This window comes from Notechis scutatus, chromosome 4 (assembly GCF_049901735.1).
Source record: "Notechis scutatus isolate UNSWTSFEM ecotype Mainland chromosome 4, rNotScu1.2, whole genome shotgun sequence".
Lineage (NCBI taxonomy): Eukaryota > Metazoa > Chordata > Lepidosauria > Squamata > Elapidae > Notechis > Notechis scutatus.
In genome coordinates, this window is record NC_142012.1 from 165,259,670 (window position 1) to 165,274,253 (window position 14,584).

At 48.8% G+C, this 14,584-nt stretch overlaps 1 protein-coding gene across 1 annotated transcript in view; it reads left to right on the top strand.

Moving 5' to 3' along the window:
• The window catches only part of ECEL1 (endothelin converting enzyme like 1), a 75,985-nt gene extending 62,092 nt beyond the window's left edge, over positions 1–13,893 (top strand). The window contains exons 11-17 of the mRNA XM_087965558.1: positions 36–87; positions 3,755–3,822; positions 4,941–5,065; positions 6,510–6,575; positions 8,691–8,786; positions 9,966–10,042; positions 13,604–13,893. Of these exons, the coding sequence (XP_087821684.1) occupies positions 36–87; positions 3,755–3,822; positions 4,941–5,065; positions 6,510–6,575; positions 8,691–8,786; positions 9,966–10,042; positions 13,604–13,703 (584 nt within the window). The 3' untranslated portion in view covers positions 13,704–13,893. The remainder of the gene's footprint in view (positions 1–35; positions 88–3,754; positions 3,823–4,940; positions 5,066–6,509; positions 6,576–8,690; positions 8,787–9,965; positions 10,043–13,603) is intronic.
• The last annotated feature ends 691 nt before the right edge of the window (positions 13,894–14,584 follow it).

Sequence of the window (14,584 nt, forward strand, 5' to 3'; positions counted from 1 at the left end):
GTCTCTGTCCGCTAACTTGTGTTTTATTTCTTCAGTGTTCCCAGCTGGAATTCTTCAGCCTACACTCTATGATCCTGAATTCCCACAGTAAGTAATATTTTTCTCATCCAGGAAACATTTTATATATAAAATGTACATACATACATACAGACATACTACTTACAAAAAACCAATGGCTCCCTAGGACACACCATCCACCGGAAGAAACACACACCAACCTCTACTTAAATGCACAATCCCATCACCACCCTGCACAGATCAACTCCGTAGCCAAGACCCTCATCTCCAGAAGCAAACGCCTAGCCGACAAAGACCACCTGAGAACAGAATTACACACCCTCACAAACATATTAATTTCCAATGGATTCCAAAGAAGCACAATTACCAACCTAATCCTAAGGGAGACACCCCCAGAAACCGAGACACAAAAGGACAACGGTATCGCCTCCTCCCCTACATCAAAGGCACCACAGATAAAATCAGCAAAATTCTCCACAAACACAATATCAGGACAGCCTTCGGCACTGACCAAAAATAGCTAACATCCTAAGAAATCCCAAAGACAAGATCCAGCTAGAAAACCAAGGAGTTTATGAAATACCATGCAACAATTGCCCAGCCACATACATTGGACAAACCAACAGGAGAATAAATGCACACATACGCAGAACACAAAAACGCAGTCAGAAGAGAAGAAAATACTTTCCTCCCTCTTCCAGCACCTTAAAGCCTACAGGACATGAAATTAATTTTGAGGGAACCAAATTAATCTCCAATACTGAACACTTCAACAAGAGTATAATCAGGCAAGCCATCGAAATAGAGAAACACCCCCATAACATGAATAAACAGGATGATGCCTCCTGCCTACCAGACATCTGGAAACTTGCCCTCACCAACAAACGAGTCCCAGCCATGAAAACCAACACCGGACCCAAAACAACACATGACACCACCACCATTCTCCCTCACCAGACTAAACCCAAACCCATCCCATAGATGAAAGACAACCACCGTCCAGAAACCAGACCACGGCTGCATCACCAGCTGCCACACACCCCGACCCCCAAACCAAGCAAACGGACACACGCCATGAACACATATCCAGGCCTCAAACTCGAAGCCAAACCAAAACCCAGAACGTCACATCACAGCCACCCGCTCAGGATATCACATCACAGAACTCAGGATATCATACCACAAAACCTCAGGATGTTGCAACACAGCCAACAACCCAGGAGATTACAGCACAAGACCCAGGATACCACAACAATACCGTGTTTCTCAAAAAATAAGGCCGGACCTTATTTTTTTTTTACCCCCCCAAAAACAGCTAGGCCGTCTTTTCGGGGGTGACTTAATTCCCCCACCCCCGCATCCTCAGGCAGGCGGGCGACGACAGCTTGGATGTTGACCTCAGCGTTGGTGGGGCACTTCGTATCGGGAGACCTTCCGCCACCGTTGCTTTCCCTTCTCCCCGTGCTGCTGCGGCATTTAGAGCAATGCCGCGGTGTTTGGCGCAGCCGCGCGTGGCCAGCCAGGGCTCCTCCCTGCAACCGGAGCCTGGTGGAGACACTCGGCTTTAGGCGCTCCTGTCGCCGCCTTCCCTTCACCTTCGAAGGCAAAGCCAATTCTTTTAAAAACAATGCCCTACTACCAGTACGACAAAGCCTCCCCTGCCCAAGAGGGCAGCCCAACCCCACGTGGGGAGGCGAATCTCCCGGGGCCGCAGCGCAGGGAGAAGCGCCCAGCCGTCATCCCTGCCTGGCGCCGGGCAGAGCGCAAAGAGCTTCACCTGGGGCACCCAGCGCAGCTAACATGCAGGCCCTCCTGCCTGGCGGCGGAGCTCTCGTGAAGGCAGCAAGCACCTCCCTGCCGGGCCCTCCGCTCATCCCGCCAGGGCCACGCCAGAGCTGTGCGGGCTGGGCAGAGCCGGGAAAGCGAGCCGTGGGTGCACGCCTGCCTGCCAAGCGAAAGAGCCGGGCCGCCCCGAGCTTGGCTTCCTTCCCAAGTCCCTCCATCCCAAACCTGAAGGGGCCACCAGGAGAGGCCACCTGAGGCAGTGATAGTGCCCACCCATCTGTGGACAGGGAGGCAATGCGACGGCCTGGGCCGCGTCCTCCTCCGAGCTGAGCCCCGCCGAGTGAGCGCCTCTGCCCGATGTCTGTGCCGCTGCAGTGTTTGGAGCTGCCAGCGCATTTGGAGATGCGTGGGGACAGGGATGGGCTGGGCGATGGGTGGAAAGGACGGGCGGCTTCGGGCTCTCTCTGCCGGACCCGCCGGCCAGGGAAGCAGCACTGCCATCGCCTCGCCTCCCTCAGCCACACATGTTCTTACGAAAAAGCCAGCCAATCTGCAAACATCAACTCCACCAACCAATCAAGAAATGACAACACAGCCAACCTCCACACCAGTATATAGGGAGAGGCAGCTCCGATCACGTTTTGCTCGCACAAGCACGAAGCCGAAAGCATCAGCCTGAAGATGGCGAGTGGGACCTCGTCGAAACATTGCCAAGATACTCTCAATCTTACACGGGACAAGACCCAAACACACCAAGGCCTGCATACCTGTACCCATGAAAATCTACGAAAACAAATACATACATATGTATATATTTGTTTTCTTAAGTTTTCACGAGTATTTATAGGTACGGGTATTCAGCTTTGTTCGGTATTTCCCACGTCATTACAAGCCGGACAAGCTTGATGATGGCAGATGAGATTCTGCCGAAACATTGCTACACAACTTTAAAAGCACAACTATAATGACGTGGGAAAATACCCGAACAGAGCTGAATGCCATATATGTGTGTGTGTGTGTGTGTGTGTGTGTGTGTGTGTGTGTGTGTGTGTGTGTGTGTTTTCTTAAGTTTTCATGGGTACTTACATGTATGGCATTCAGCTTTGTTTTATATATATATATATATATATAAGGCAAACACCTGGGCACAAACATCTGATACCTCCAGCTCAAACACACCCCAACCAGGCACCCAGATGAAACCCAGCTTCCTAACTAATGATAGCCGTCCATTTACCCGAAGCCAAGCTGCACTAAAGGCCTCCAATAAAGTAACACAATGTTGCCAGCCAATCAAGATACAAAAAGAGCCAAAAAAACAGACAGAAGATATTAGAAGCAGAACACAGCAAACTCCGAGACCAATAAACACAGACCAAGACTCCCAACCAATCAGGATGAAGAAAAAACCATTCTGGCACAGCAATAGGCTGCCCCAAATTTAAATCTGAAACCACTGTAAAAGTCTGACTCACAGATGAACACTATACAGAAGCCTGATAATGGCAGATGAGATTCTGCTGAAACATTGCTACAACTTTAAAAGTACAACTACTATGACGTGGGAAAATACCCGAACAAAGCCGAATGCCATACATGTAAGTACACAGCAAACTGAAGAAAACAATACACACACACACACACACACACACACACACACACACACACACACACACACACACACATATTTCTTACGTACAATATATACTGAAGATGGCATTTAATTTCATTGCACTACTTAGTGCTTCTGTCCTGCTTCAATTGGAGGCCATCCCTTCCTCTTTCCGGATTCCACAAAATCCCATTATTTGCAAGGGTTTTTCTGGTCAGATGCAGATTAATAGAGTTGGAAGGGACCTTGTAGGTCATCTAGTCCAACCCCCCCCTCCCCAAGCAGTTGATTGTCCTCTTCACCCGTCCCCAACTCACCGTGCTTGTCTCACCCCTACAGGTCTTTGAATTATGGGGGAATTGGTACAATTATCGGGCACGAGCTGACCCACGGCTACGATGACTGGGGTGAGCCTTCCTCTTTCTTTCTCAGCGCCATGAAAGGGAAGTTGCCTTGTGCCAAATTGTCAAAGACCCTCCCATGGAGGCCCCGACCCAGAGCCAGGTGTCCTGCTACTCCCACTGCCCCACCTGCCACTTCAAGGAAGAAAGAAGATGCGAGAAGGAAGGGAGGGAGGGAGGGAGGGAGGGAGGGAGGAGAGGGAGGGAGGAAAGAGAGAGAGAGAAGGAAGGAAGGAAGGAAGAAGGAAGGAAGGAAGGAAGGAAGGAAGGAAGAAAGAAAGAAAGAAAGAAAGAAAGAAAGAAAGAAAGAAGGAAGGAAGGAAGGAAGGAAGGAAGGAAGGAAGGAAGGAAGGAAGGGAGGAAGGAGGGAGAAGAAAGAAAGGAAGGAAGGAAGGAAGGAAGGAAGGAAGGAAGGGAAGGAGGGAGAAGAAAAAGAAAGAAGGAAGGAAGGAAGGGAAAGGGAGGGAGGAAGAAGAAAAAGAAAGAAGGAAAGAAGGAAGCAAGGAAGGAAGGGGAAGGGAGGGAAAGGGAGGAAGGAAGGAAGGAAGGAAGGAAAGGAAAGAAAGAAGGAAAGAAAGGAAGAAAGAAAAGAAAGAAAAGAAAGAAAAAGAAAGAAAGAAAGAAAGAAAGAAAGAAAGAAAGAAAGAAAGAAAGAAAGAAAGAAAGAAAGAAAGAAAGAAAGAAAGAAAGAGTGGGGAGGGTAGGAAAGGGAGGGGAGGGAGGGAGGAAGTAGGAAGGAAGAAAAGAAAGAAAGAAAGAAAGAAAGTAAGTAAGTATGGAGGGAGGGAGGGAAAGGGAGGGAGGAAGGAAGGGAAGAAAGAAAAAAAAAGAAAGAAAGGAAGAACGAAGGGAAAGAAAGAAGGAAGGAAGGAAGGAAGGAAGGAAGGAAGGAAGGAAGGAAGGAAGGAAGGAAGGAAGGAAGGAAGGAAGGAAGGAAGGAAGGAAAGAAAGAAAGAAATTCTGCAGGAGACAAATCAGGTTCTACGTAAACCAGAAATCAGAAGTAGAAATCACGGTAGGCTCTTTTCCAAAGGCAGGTGTGTATGTGCCATGTGTATGCGTGCGCGTGTGTGCACGAAAGCCACATCACAACCATGTCATTCCCCCAAGCGCTTGCTTTGCAGGCGGACAGTACGACCGGTACGGCAACCTGGTGCACTGGTGGACCGACGCCTCCTACAGCCGGTTCCGCCAGAAGGCCGAGTGCATCGTGAATCTCTACGACAACTTCACTGTCTATAACCAGAGGGTGAGTCCAGGGAGGCACAGCGCTCCCTTCCGCCCCCCCTGCCCCACCCCCCGAATTGGCAATCTAAAAATAGAGGGAGTCCTCCACTTACGACCACAACAGAGCCCAACACTTCCGTCGTTAAGCAAGCCAGTTGTTAAGGGAGGGGGTTTTTTGCCCCATTTTGCGACCTTTCTTGCCACAGTTGTTAAGGGAATCCATGCAGTTGTTAAGTGAGGAACCCGGTCATTAAGCGAATCTGGCTTCCCCGTTGACTTCGCCAAAAGGGGATCACCCGACACCCCTCCCCCGGGGACACTGCGACCGTCGTAAATATGAGTCAATCACCAAGCGTCTGGATTTTGATCACCTGACCACGGGGTTGTTGCAATAGTCGTAAGTGTGAATAAAGGCCCTAAGTCACTTTTTTTTCAGTGCTGTTGTAACTTTGAGCAGTTGCTATATGAACCATTATAAGCCAAGGACTGCCTGTACAGAGTGGAATGATGTTTCCCTATAAGATTCCTTGCATGCAGAAATCCAGCAGGGTGGGAACGGTCACTAAATGAACCGTTATAAGTCGAGGACTAACCTGTATTTTAACCATCCTGTATCTAATGTTGGAGGTGTCAGGATTCTGGCAATTAAATCCTGAGTCTCGAGACAAACTTCTTTTTCCTGGTTACCTTCTGGGCTGGAGAAAAACTGTCCCAGGAACATCCTTTGGCTGCAGAGAATCAAGTCCAAAACAGGGTAAACACAAACTGTAACTTAAACAAACCAAACTGTAGTAATTAGTTTGGTAGGGCAGAAGCAAGAATTCCAGACTTGAAGGCACGGCAAAACTCACTCAGTTGGGAAGACACCAGGAACACAGATAAGCCAAACAACACAAGATAAACTCACGTTTGCTCCCAACAGCCTGCCACACGCAGCCTGCCTTTCTTATTAACTCTCATTCCCAGCTGCGGCTAATGAAGGGAATCAGGGCCCTTTCCTCCCCGTAAGCCATGCCACCCACGTTGCTCCCTTCTCCGTTCCTCCCTGCGTGCCCTAGGATGAAGAGGGGGTGCGCCTGGGTCTTCCTCTGAACTCCCTCTCCCTTGTTCTACCTCTTCCCTGCTCTGCCCAGCCGGACTTTGGCCCTTCCCCAGTTTCCTCCACAGCCAATGGAGCCACACTCCCGTTTCCTGTCAGCTGTTCGTCTTCCTCCTCAGATTCAGACTCTGACAGGGACATGACCGGAAGCTTCAGATATTTTGCCTTGAAGTTTACGTTGAATCTTGAAAAAAAACAAAACACCTGGATTTGATTCCAGACAGTTCCCTAAACGAATGGTTGTAAGTCAAGGATTACCTATATTAACATGCCGTGTTAGGAGAATCTAGAAAACCAACTTAAGCATGTCCAAGGATGTAAAATTTGATTTTATTTTCCCCTCCCTTCTCTTCTCTTCTTCGTGCAGGTGAATGGGAAACACACACTGGGAGAAAACATCGCAGACATGGGAGGATTGAAACTGGCCTACTACGTGAGTTTATTCGTTTTATTTATTTAATGCATGGCCAAGACCACCCCTCTCTTATGTAGGCTGGGCCGCTAACCATTAAAATAAAAACAGAGTTTTTTTTAAAAAAACCACGCAACCGATAATGAAAAGCATAATTCCTCCCACTCTCCTCTGGAGAGAAAGAACTACCGATAAAATAGAATATTTGTAGCTCAGGGTTGACACGAGGGGTCCTTGGTGCTCTCTGAGCTTGGTGGTTTTCTTGCAGACGTTTCATGACCCAGCTAGGGAACATCATCAGTGCTGGAAGGGAGTGGGGTTTGGGGGGAGGAGGAGGGGGGAGGGGGAGGTTAGCACTGTGGGGGTCTTTGGTATTCTCTGAGCTTGGTTGTTTTCTTGCAGATATTTCTCTCAAACTCTCTCTCCTTTCCTCTCCTCTCCTCTCCTCTCCTTTCCTTTCCATCTCTTTCATTCCTCCACTCTCCTTTCCTTTCTCCATTCCTCTATTTCCCTTCCTTTCTTTCATTCTCCACTCCACTTTCCTTTCCTTTTCCTTCCTTCTTTTATATCTTCCTTCCTCTCCTCTCCCTTCCTTCCTTCCCTTTTCCTTCCCTCCCTCTCTCTTCCTTTTCCTTCCTTCTTTTATATCTTCCTTCCTCTCCTCTTCCTCCCTCCCTCTCTTCCCTTTTCCTTCCCTCCCCTCTCTTCCTTTTCCTTCCTTCTTTTCTATCTTCCTTCCTCTCCCTCCTCCTTCCTCCTACCTTCCTTCTTCTTCCCCTTTTTCCTTCCCTTCCTTTCCTTTCCCTTCCTTCTTTTCTATCTTCCTTCCTCTCCTCTCCCCTTCCCTCCTTCTCCTTTTCCTTCCTTCTTTCCTTCCTTCCCCTTTTCCTTTTCTATCTTCCCTTCCTCTCCTTTCCTCCCTCCTTCTTTTCTATCCTTCCTTCCTTCCTTCTTCCTTCCTTCCTTCCTTCCCCCTTTTCCATCCCTTCCCTTTCCTCTCCTTCCCTATTTTCTACCTCTCCAATCTCTCCTTCCTTTCCTCTCCTCTTCCTTCCCCTTCCTTTGTTCCTTCCGGAGGGTGTGTGTGTCAAAACTCAAGCGGGGCACAGTTTCGCGATCCAAGCCCTGCCCTGCACCCAGATCTGAACAGGCGGCCCCCACCCCATAACCCAGGACCCCCACCATGGCCTTCCTTCCTTCCTTCCTTCCTTCCTTCCTTCCTTCCTTCCTTCCTTCCCTTCCTTCCTTCCTTCCTTCCTTCCTTCTTCTTTCCCCCATCTCCTCTCCTCCTAACTCCTGTCCTCCATCCTCCTTCCTTCCCTCTCCTTCCCATCTCCTTCCTTCCTTCCTTCCTTCCTTCCTTCCTTCCCTCCCTCCCCTCCCTCCCTCCCTCCCTCCCAAAAGATATAAAGCAGTGTATAAGTTTAAGGGCTATTGCCTTCCTTCCTTCAAGGTATATAAGCGGTATATAAGTCTAAGGGACCTTCCTTCCTTCCTTCCTTCCTTCCTTCCTTCCTTCCATCCCTTCCTTCCTTCCTTCCTCTCCTACCCTATTATTCTACCTTCTAAATCTTCCTTCCCTTCCTTCCCTTCCTTCCCTTCCTTCCCTTCCCTTCCTTCCTTGCACTCTTCCTTCCAAGCCTTCTTCCCCCATCTCCCTCTCCTCCTAACTCCTGTCCTCCATCCCTCCTTCCTTCCCTCTCATTCCCATCTCCTTCCTTCCTTCCTTCCTTCCTTCCTTCCTTCCTTCCTTCCCTCCCTCCCTCCCTCCCTCCATCTCCCTCCCAAAGATATATCCTAAGCAGTGTATAAGTTTAAGGGCTATTCCCTTCCTTCCTTCTCAACGTATATAAAGCGGTATATAAGTCCTAAGGCCCATTGCCCTTCCTTCCTTCCTTCCTTCCTTCCTTCCTCCCTCCCTCCCTCCCTCCCTCCCTCCCTCCCTCCCTTCCAAAAGATATATAAAGCAGTGTATAAGTTTAAGGGCTATTGCCCTTCCTTCCTTCAAGGTATATAAAGCGGTATATAAGTCTAAGGCCCATTGCCCGCCCTTCCTTCCTTCCTTCCACCCTGAAGCGAACCGTGTCCAACTTGCCGGATGCGTTGTGTGTTTTTTCCCTCCCCTCCCCCTCGCAGGCGTACCAGAAATGGGTGCGAGAACACGGCCCCGAAAACCCCCTCCTCTGGCTGAAATACACCCACGAGCAGCTCTTCTTCATCGCCTTCGCTCAGGTAACGTCCCTTGGCAAGGCACTGGCCAGAATCCAGCCAGAACGAGACCCGGGTGGTCCTTGACTTACGACGGTTCGTTTAGTGACCGCTCACAGTTGCAACTTAGAGTGCACTTAGCGCCGTTTCTCACCCTTGCCAGCCTCGCCACGGTCACCTGATCCAAATTCAGATGCTGGGCAAACGATTCATATTTATGACGGTCGCAGTGTCCCCGGGGGGGAGGGTCATGCGATCCCCATTTGCGACCGTCTGATGAGCAAAGTCAATGCAGGAAGCTGGATTCACTTAACGATTGTGTTAGGTACTAAAAAACGGCAGTGTTTCACTTAACAACCGGGGCAAGAAAGGCCGTAAAATGGGGCCCTTAACCAATATCTCGCTTAGCGACAGAAATTTTTTGGCTCAATTGTGGTCATCATTCGAGGACTATCTGTATTAATAACTATATATATATATATATATATATATATATATATATATATATATATATATTTGTTTTCTTAAGTTTATATACTTATATGTATGGTGTTCGGCTTGGTTTGGGTATTTTCCCACGTCATTGTAGTTCTTTTAAAGTTATAGCAACGTTTCAGCAGAATCTCATCTGCCATCATCAGGCTTCTGTATTGTGTGTCCGTCTGTATATTCTGTATATATATTCTGAGGTTCTCGCGGGTATTTGTATGTGGATCTTTGGTTATTCGGGTTTTCTCCCGCGTAAGATTGGAAGTATCTAGGCAACTTTTCGATGAAGTCTCATTCATCATCTTCAGGCTTGTGTCTTCGGCTCTGTGCTTCTCAGTGTGTGTGTGTGTGTGTGTGTGTGTGTGTATATTCTTAAGTTTTCGCGGGTACTTACATGTATGGCATTCAGCTTTGTTCGGGTATTTTCCCACGTCATTGTAGTTGTGCTTTTAAAGTTGTAGCAACGTTTCGGCAGAATCTCATCTGCCATCATCAGGCTTCTGTATTGTGTTTGTCTGTTGTGTTTGTCTGTTTGTCCATATATATAATATGTTTCCTTGCAGACGTTTCGTTACTGAACTAGATAACGTCATCAGTGCCAGGAGGGAGGAAGTTTGCAGTTAGGGGTGAGGGAGTCTACCTTTTAATCGCCTCTTTTGTAAGAGGCTCTGAGAAACGAGATCGGCATCAAAATGTTTCCCTTCCTCCCTGCAGAACTGGTGCATTAAACGGCGCTCACAGTCCATCTATCTCCAGGTGCTGACCGACAAACACGCCCCTGAACATTACAGGTACCAGCAGGGGCATCCGGGAAACCCCGATTCGGGAGGGTGGCGGGGGGCGGGGTCAAAGATGGGGAAGACATTATACACTGAGGGCCGCCTTTCCCCACTCACAGCCTCTGGCTGGGGAATTCTGGGAGTTGAAGTCCGCCCCGTTTGGAAGCAAGCGGAAAGCGGCTTCCATTCGGGAGGAAGCCACACAAGGGGCCCCAAAGTACTTTTTTTGATGAATAGTTTTATTATTGCTGTTTTGTTTTGTTTATTTTATTATTTTGTTTATTATTTTATTATTTTATCATATTACTTACTTTATTTTCTTTATTCGACCTTATTATTTATTCACTTTATTTTATTATTTACTTTATTTTATTATTTATGTTATTTTATCATTTTATTTTAATTATAATTTTATAAATAACAGAGGCTGCTTCCTCCTCCTATTTTCCCCATAACAAGAACCCTTTGAGGTGGAATGGGATGAGAGACAATGATTGGCCCAAAGTTACCCAGTTGGCTTTTAATGCCTAAGGGGGGACTAGAACTCCCAATCTCCTGGTGATTCACCAAAGTTACCCAGCTCGCTTTTTAATGCCTAAGGGGGACTAGAACTCCCAATCTCCTGGTGATTGGCCCAAAGACACCCAGCTGGCTTTTAATGCCTAAGGGGGAACTAGAACTCCCAATCTCCTGGTAATTGGCCCAAAGTCACCCAGCTGGCTTTTAATGCCTAAGGGGACTAGAATTCCCAATCTCCTGGTGATTGGCCCAAAGTCACCCAGCTGGCTTTTAATGCCTAAGGGGGATTAGAATTCCCAATCTCCTGGTGATTGGCCCAAAGTCACCCAGCTGGCTTTTAATGCCTAAGGGGAACTAGAACTCCCAATCTCCTGGTGATTGGCCCAAAGTCACCCAGCTGGCTTTTAATGCCTATGGGGGGACTAGAATTCCCAATCTCCTGGTGATTGGCCCAAAGTCACCCAGCTGGCTTTTAATGCCTAAGGGGGATTAGAATTCCCAATCTCCTGGTGATTGGCCCAAAGTCACCCAGCTGGCTTTTAATGCCTAAGGGGGACTAGAATTCCCAATCTCCTGGTGATTGGCCCAAAGTCACCCAGCTGGCTTTTAATGCCTAAGGGGGAACTAGAACTCCCAATCTCCTGGTGATTGGCCCAAAGTCACCCAGCTGGCTTTTAATGCCTAAGGGGGACTAGAATTCCCAATCTCCTGGTGATTGGCCCAAAGTCACCCAGCTGGCTTTTAATGCCTAAGGGGAACTAGAACTCCCAATCTCCTGGTGATTGGCCCAAAGTCACCCAGCTGGTTTTTAATGCCTAAGGGGGAACTAGAACTCCCAATCTCCTGGTAATTGGCCCAAAGTCACCCAGCTGGCTTTTAATGCTTAAGGGGGGACTAGAATTCCCAATCTCCTGGTGATTGGCCCAAAGTCACCCAGCTGGCTTTTAATGCCTAAGGGGGGAACTAGAATTCCCAATCTCCTGGTGATTGGCCCAAAGTCACCCAGCTGGTTTTTTAATGCCTAAGGGGGGACTAGAACTCCCAAACTCCTGGTGATTGGCCCAAAGTCACCCAGCTGGTTTTTAATGCCTAAAGGGGAACTAGAACTCCCAATCTCCTGGTAATTGGCCCAAAGTCACCCAGCTGGCTTTTAATGCCTAAGGGGGACTAGAATTCCCAATCTCCTGGTGATTGGCCCAAAGTCACCCAGCTGGCTTTTAATGCCTAAGGGGGATTAGAATTCCCAATCTCCTGGTGATTGGCCCAAAGTCACCCAGCTGGCTTTTAATGCCTAAGGGGGAACTAGAACTCCCAATCTCCTGGTGATTGGCCCAAAGTCACCCAGCTGCCTTTTAATGCCTAAGGGGGGGACTAGAATTCCCAATCTCCTGGTGATTGGCCCAAAGTCACCCAGCTGGCTTTTAATGCCTAAGGGGGATTAGAATTCCCAATCTCCTGGTGATTGGCCCAAAGTCACCCAGCTGGCTTTTAATGCCTAAGGGGGACTAGAATTCCCAATCTCCTGGTGATTGGCCCAAAGTCACCCAGCTGGCTTTTAATGCCTAAGGGGGAACTAGAACTCCCAATCTCCTGGTGATTGGCCCAAAGTCACCCAGCTGGCTTTTAATGCCTAAGGGGGACTAGAATTCCCAATCTCCTGGTGATTGGCCCAAAGTCACCCAGCTGGCTTTTAATGCCTAAGGGGGACTAGAACTCCCAATCTCCTGGTGATTGGCCCAAAGTCACCCAGCTGGTTTTTAATGCCTAAGGGGAACTAGAACTCCCAATCTCCTGGTGATTGGCCCAAAGTCACCCAGCTGGCTTTTAATGCCTAAGGGGACTAGAATTCCCAATCTCCTGGTGATTGGCCCAAAGTCACCCAGCTGGCTTTTAATGCCTAAGGGGAACTAGAACTCCCAATCTCCTGGTGATTGGCCCAAAGTCACCCAGCTGCCTTTTAATGCCTAAGGGGGACTAGAATTCCCAATCTCCTGGTGATTGGCCCAAAGTCACCCAGCTGCCTTTTAATGCCTAAGGGGAGTAGAATTCCCAATCTCCTGGTGATTGGCCCAAAGTCACCCAGCTGGCTTTTAATGCCTAAGGGGAACTAGAACTCCCAATCTCCTGGTGATTGGCCCAAAGTCACCCAGCTGCCTTTTAATGCCTATGGGGGGACTAGAATTCCCAATCTCCTGGTGGTTGGCCTAAACTCACCCAGTTCACTTTTAATGCTTAAGGGAGGACTAGAATTCCCAATCTCCTGGTGATTGGCCTAAACTCACCCAGCTGCCTTTTAATGCCTAAGGGGGAACTAGGATTCCCAATCTCCTGGTGATTCACCCAAAGTCACCCAGCTGGCTTTTAATGCCTAAAGGGGGACTAGAATTCCCAATCTCCTGGTGATTGGCCTAAACTCACCCAGCTGGCTTTTAATGCCTAAGGGTGGGAATGGAATTCCCAATCCCTGGTGATTCACGCAAAGTCACCCAGCTGGCTTTTAATGCCTAATGGGGAGACTAGGATTCCCAATCTCCTGGTGATTGGCCCAAAGTCACCCAGCTCACTTTTACTGCCTAAGTGTGGGACTAGAACTCCCAAACTCCTGGTGATTCACTCAAAATCACCCAGCTGGCTTTCATGCCTAAGGAGGGACTTAGAACTCCCAATCTTACCCAAAGTCATCCAGCTGGCTTTCATGCTGAAGGCCAGAACTAGAAACCACTGTCTCCTGTTGATTGGCCTAAGGAGCCAGCCATCTTCCATGCCTGAGGCCGGACTCGAACTCCCAGTCTCCCGGTTTGTAGCCTGATGCCTTTCCCAGTAGACCAAACAGACCCTCAGTGCACAAAAACACTTCAGCCTCTGAATCTGATGGTGAATCGAAAAGGATGCTGCTGCCCCCTCCTCCTGATTTTGGGGGGAGGGGGCTCCTGTAGGCTAACGTTCTTGGACTAGATGACCTCCCCCATCCCTTCCAACGCTGTTTATTCTGTGTTCTATATCGCTTGATCTCTGCAGTTTTTTCCTCCTCTTCCCTTCTCTTCCCCCTTGCAGGGTGCTGGGCAGCGTCTCCCAGTTTGAGGAATTTGGACGGGTCTTCCACTGTCCCAAGGGCTCCCCCATGAACCCCACACACAAGTGCTCCGTCTGGTGAAGCCCCCGCCTGCCCTCATCCCTGCCTGCCCCCAAACCCGGATCAACAGCCGGCTGGCATCTCCCTGCTCCGTGCCACCGGAAGGGCAGAGGGAGAGAGGAGAGAAGACCTCCTAAAATTCCTAGAGTGGTCCAGGCTCCGGGGATGTGTCCACATCTGCCAACAGCCCCCACACTGCACCCCAAAAATCTTTGGTGCGCCAGAGTATAAATAGGTAACACAAGGTCTAACACACCTCCTGCGATCTCTCTATCCATCTTGTGGTGACCCAAAGGGGCGTGGCACAAAGGCAATGCAGTCAAATAAGGAAGAAGAGTCCCTTTATCATCTCCAACTTTCCCCCCAATGTCCAATGTTACCTTCTGGCTGGAAAAAAACTCTCTCAGGAACAGCCTTTGGCTGCAGAGAATTCAGTCCAAAACATGAGCAACACAAACTGTAACTTAAAAGTCCAAACAAGCCAAACTGAAGTAATTAGTTTGGCAGGGCAGGAGCAAGAATTTCAGGCTTGAAAACATGGCAAAACTCGCACGGTTGGAAAGATGCCAGGAACACAGATAAGCCTCGACGATGCCAGATAAATTCATTATTTGCTCCCAACAACTTGCTGTGCAGAGCTTCCCTTTTTAAACACTGTGTTCCCAGCTGCAGCTAATGAAGGTAATCAGGGCCCTTTCCTCCCCATAAGCCACACAACCCATGTTGCTCCCTTTTCCGTTCCTCCCTGCATGCCCTAGGATGAAGACTGGGTGGGCCTGGGTGTTCCTCCAAACTCCCTCTCCCTTGTTCTACCTCTTCCCTGCTCTGCCCAGCCTGACTTTGCCCTTCCCCAGTTTCTTCCACAGCCAACGGAGCCACACACTCCGTCAGTTGCTCGGCCT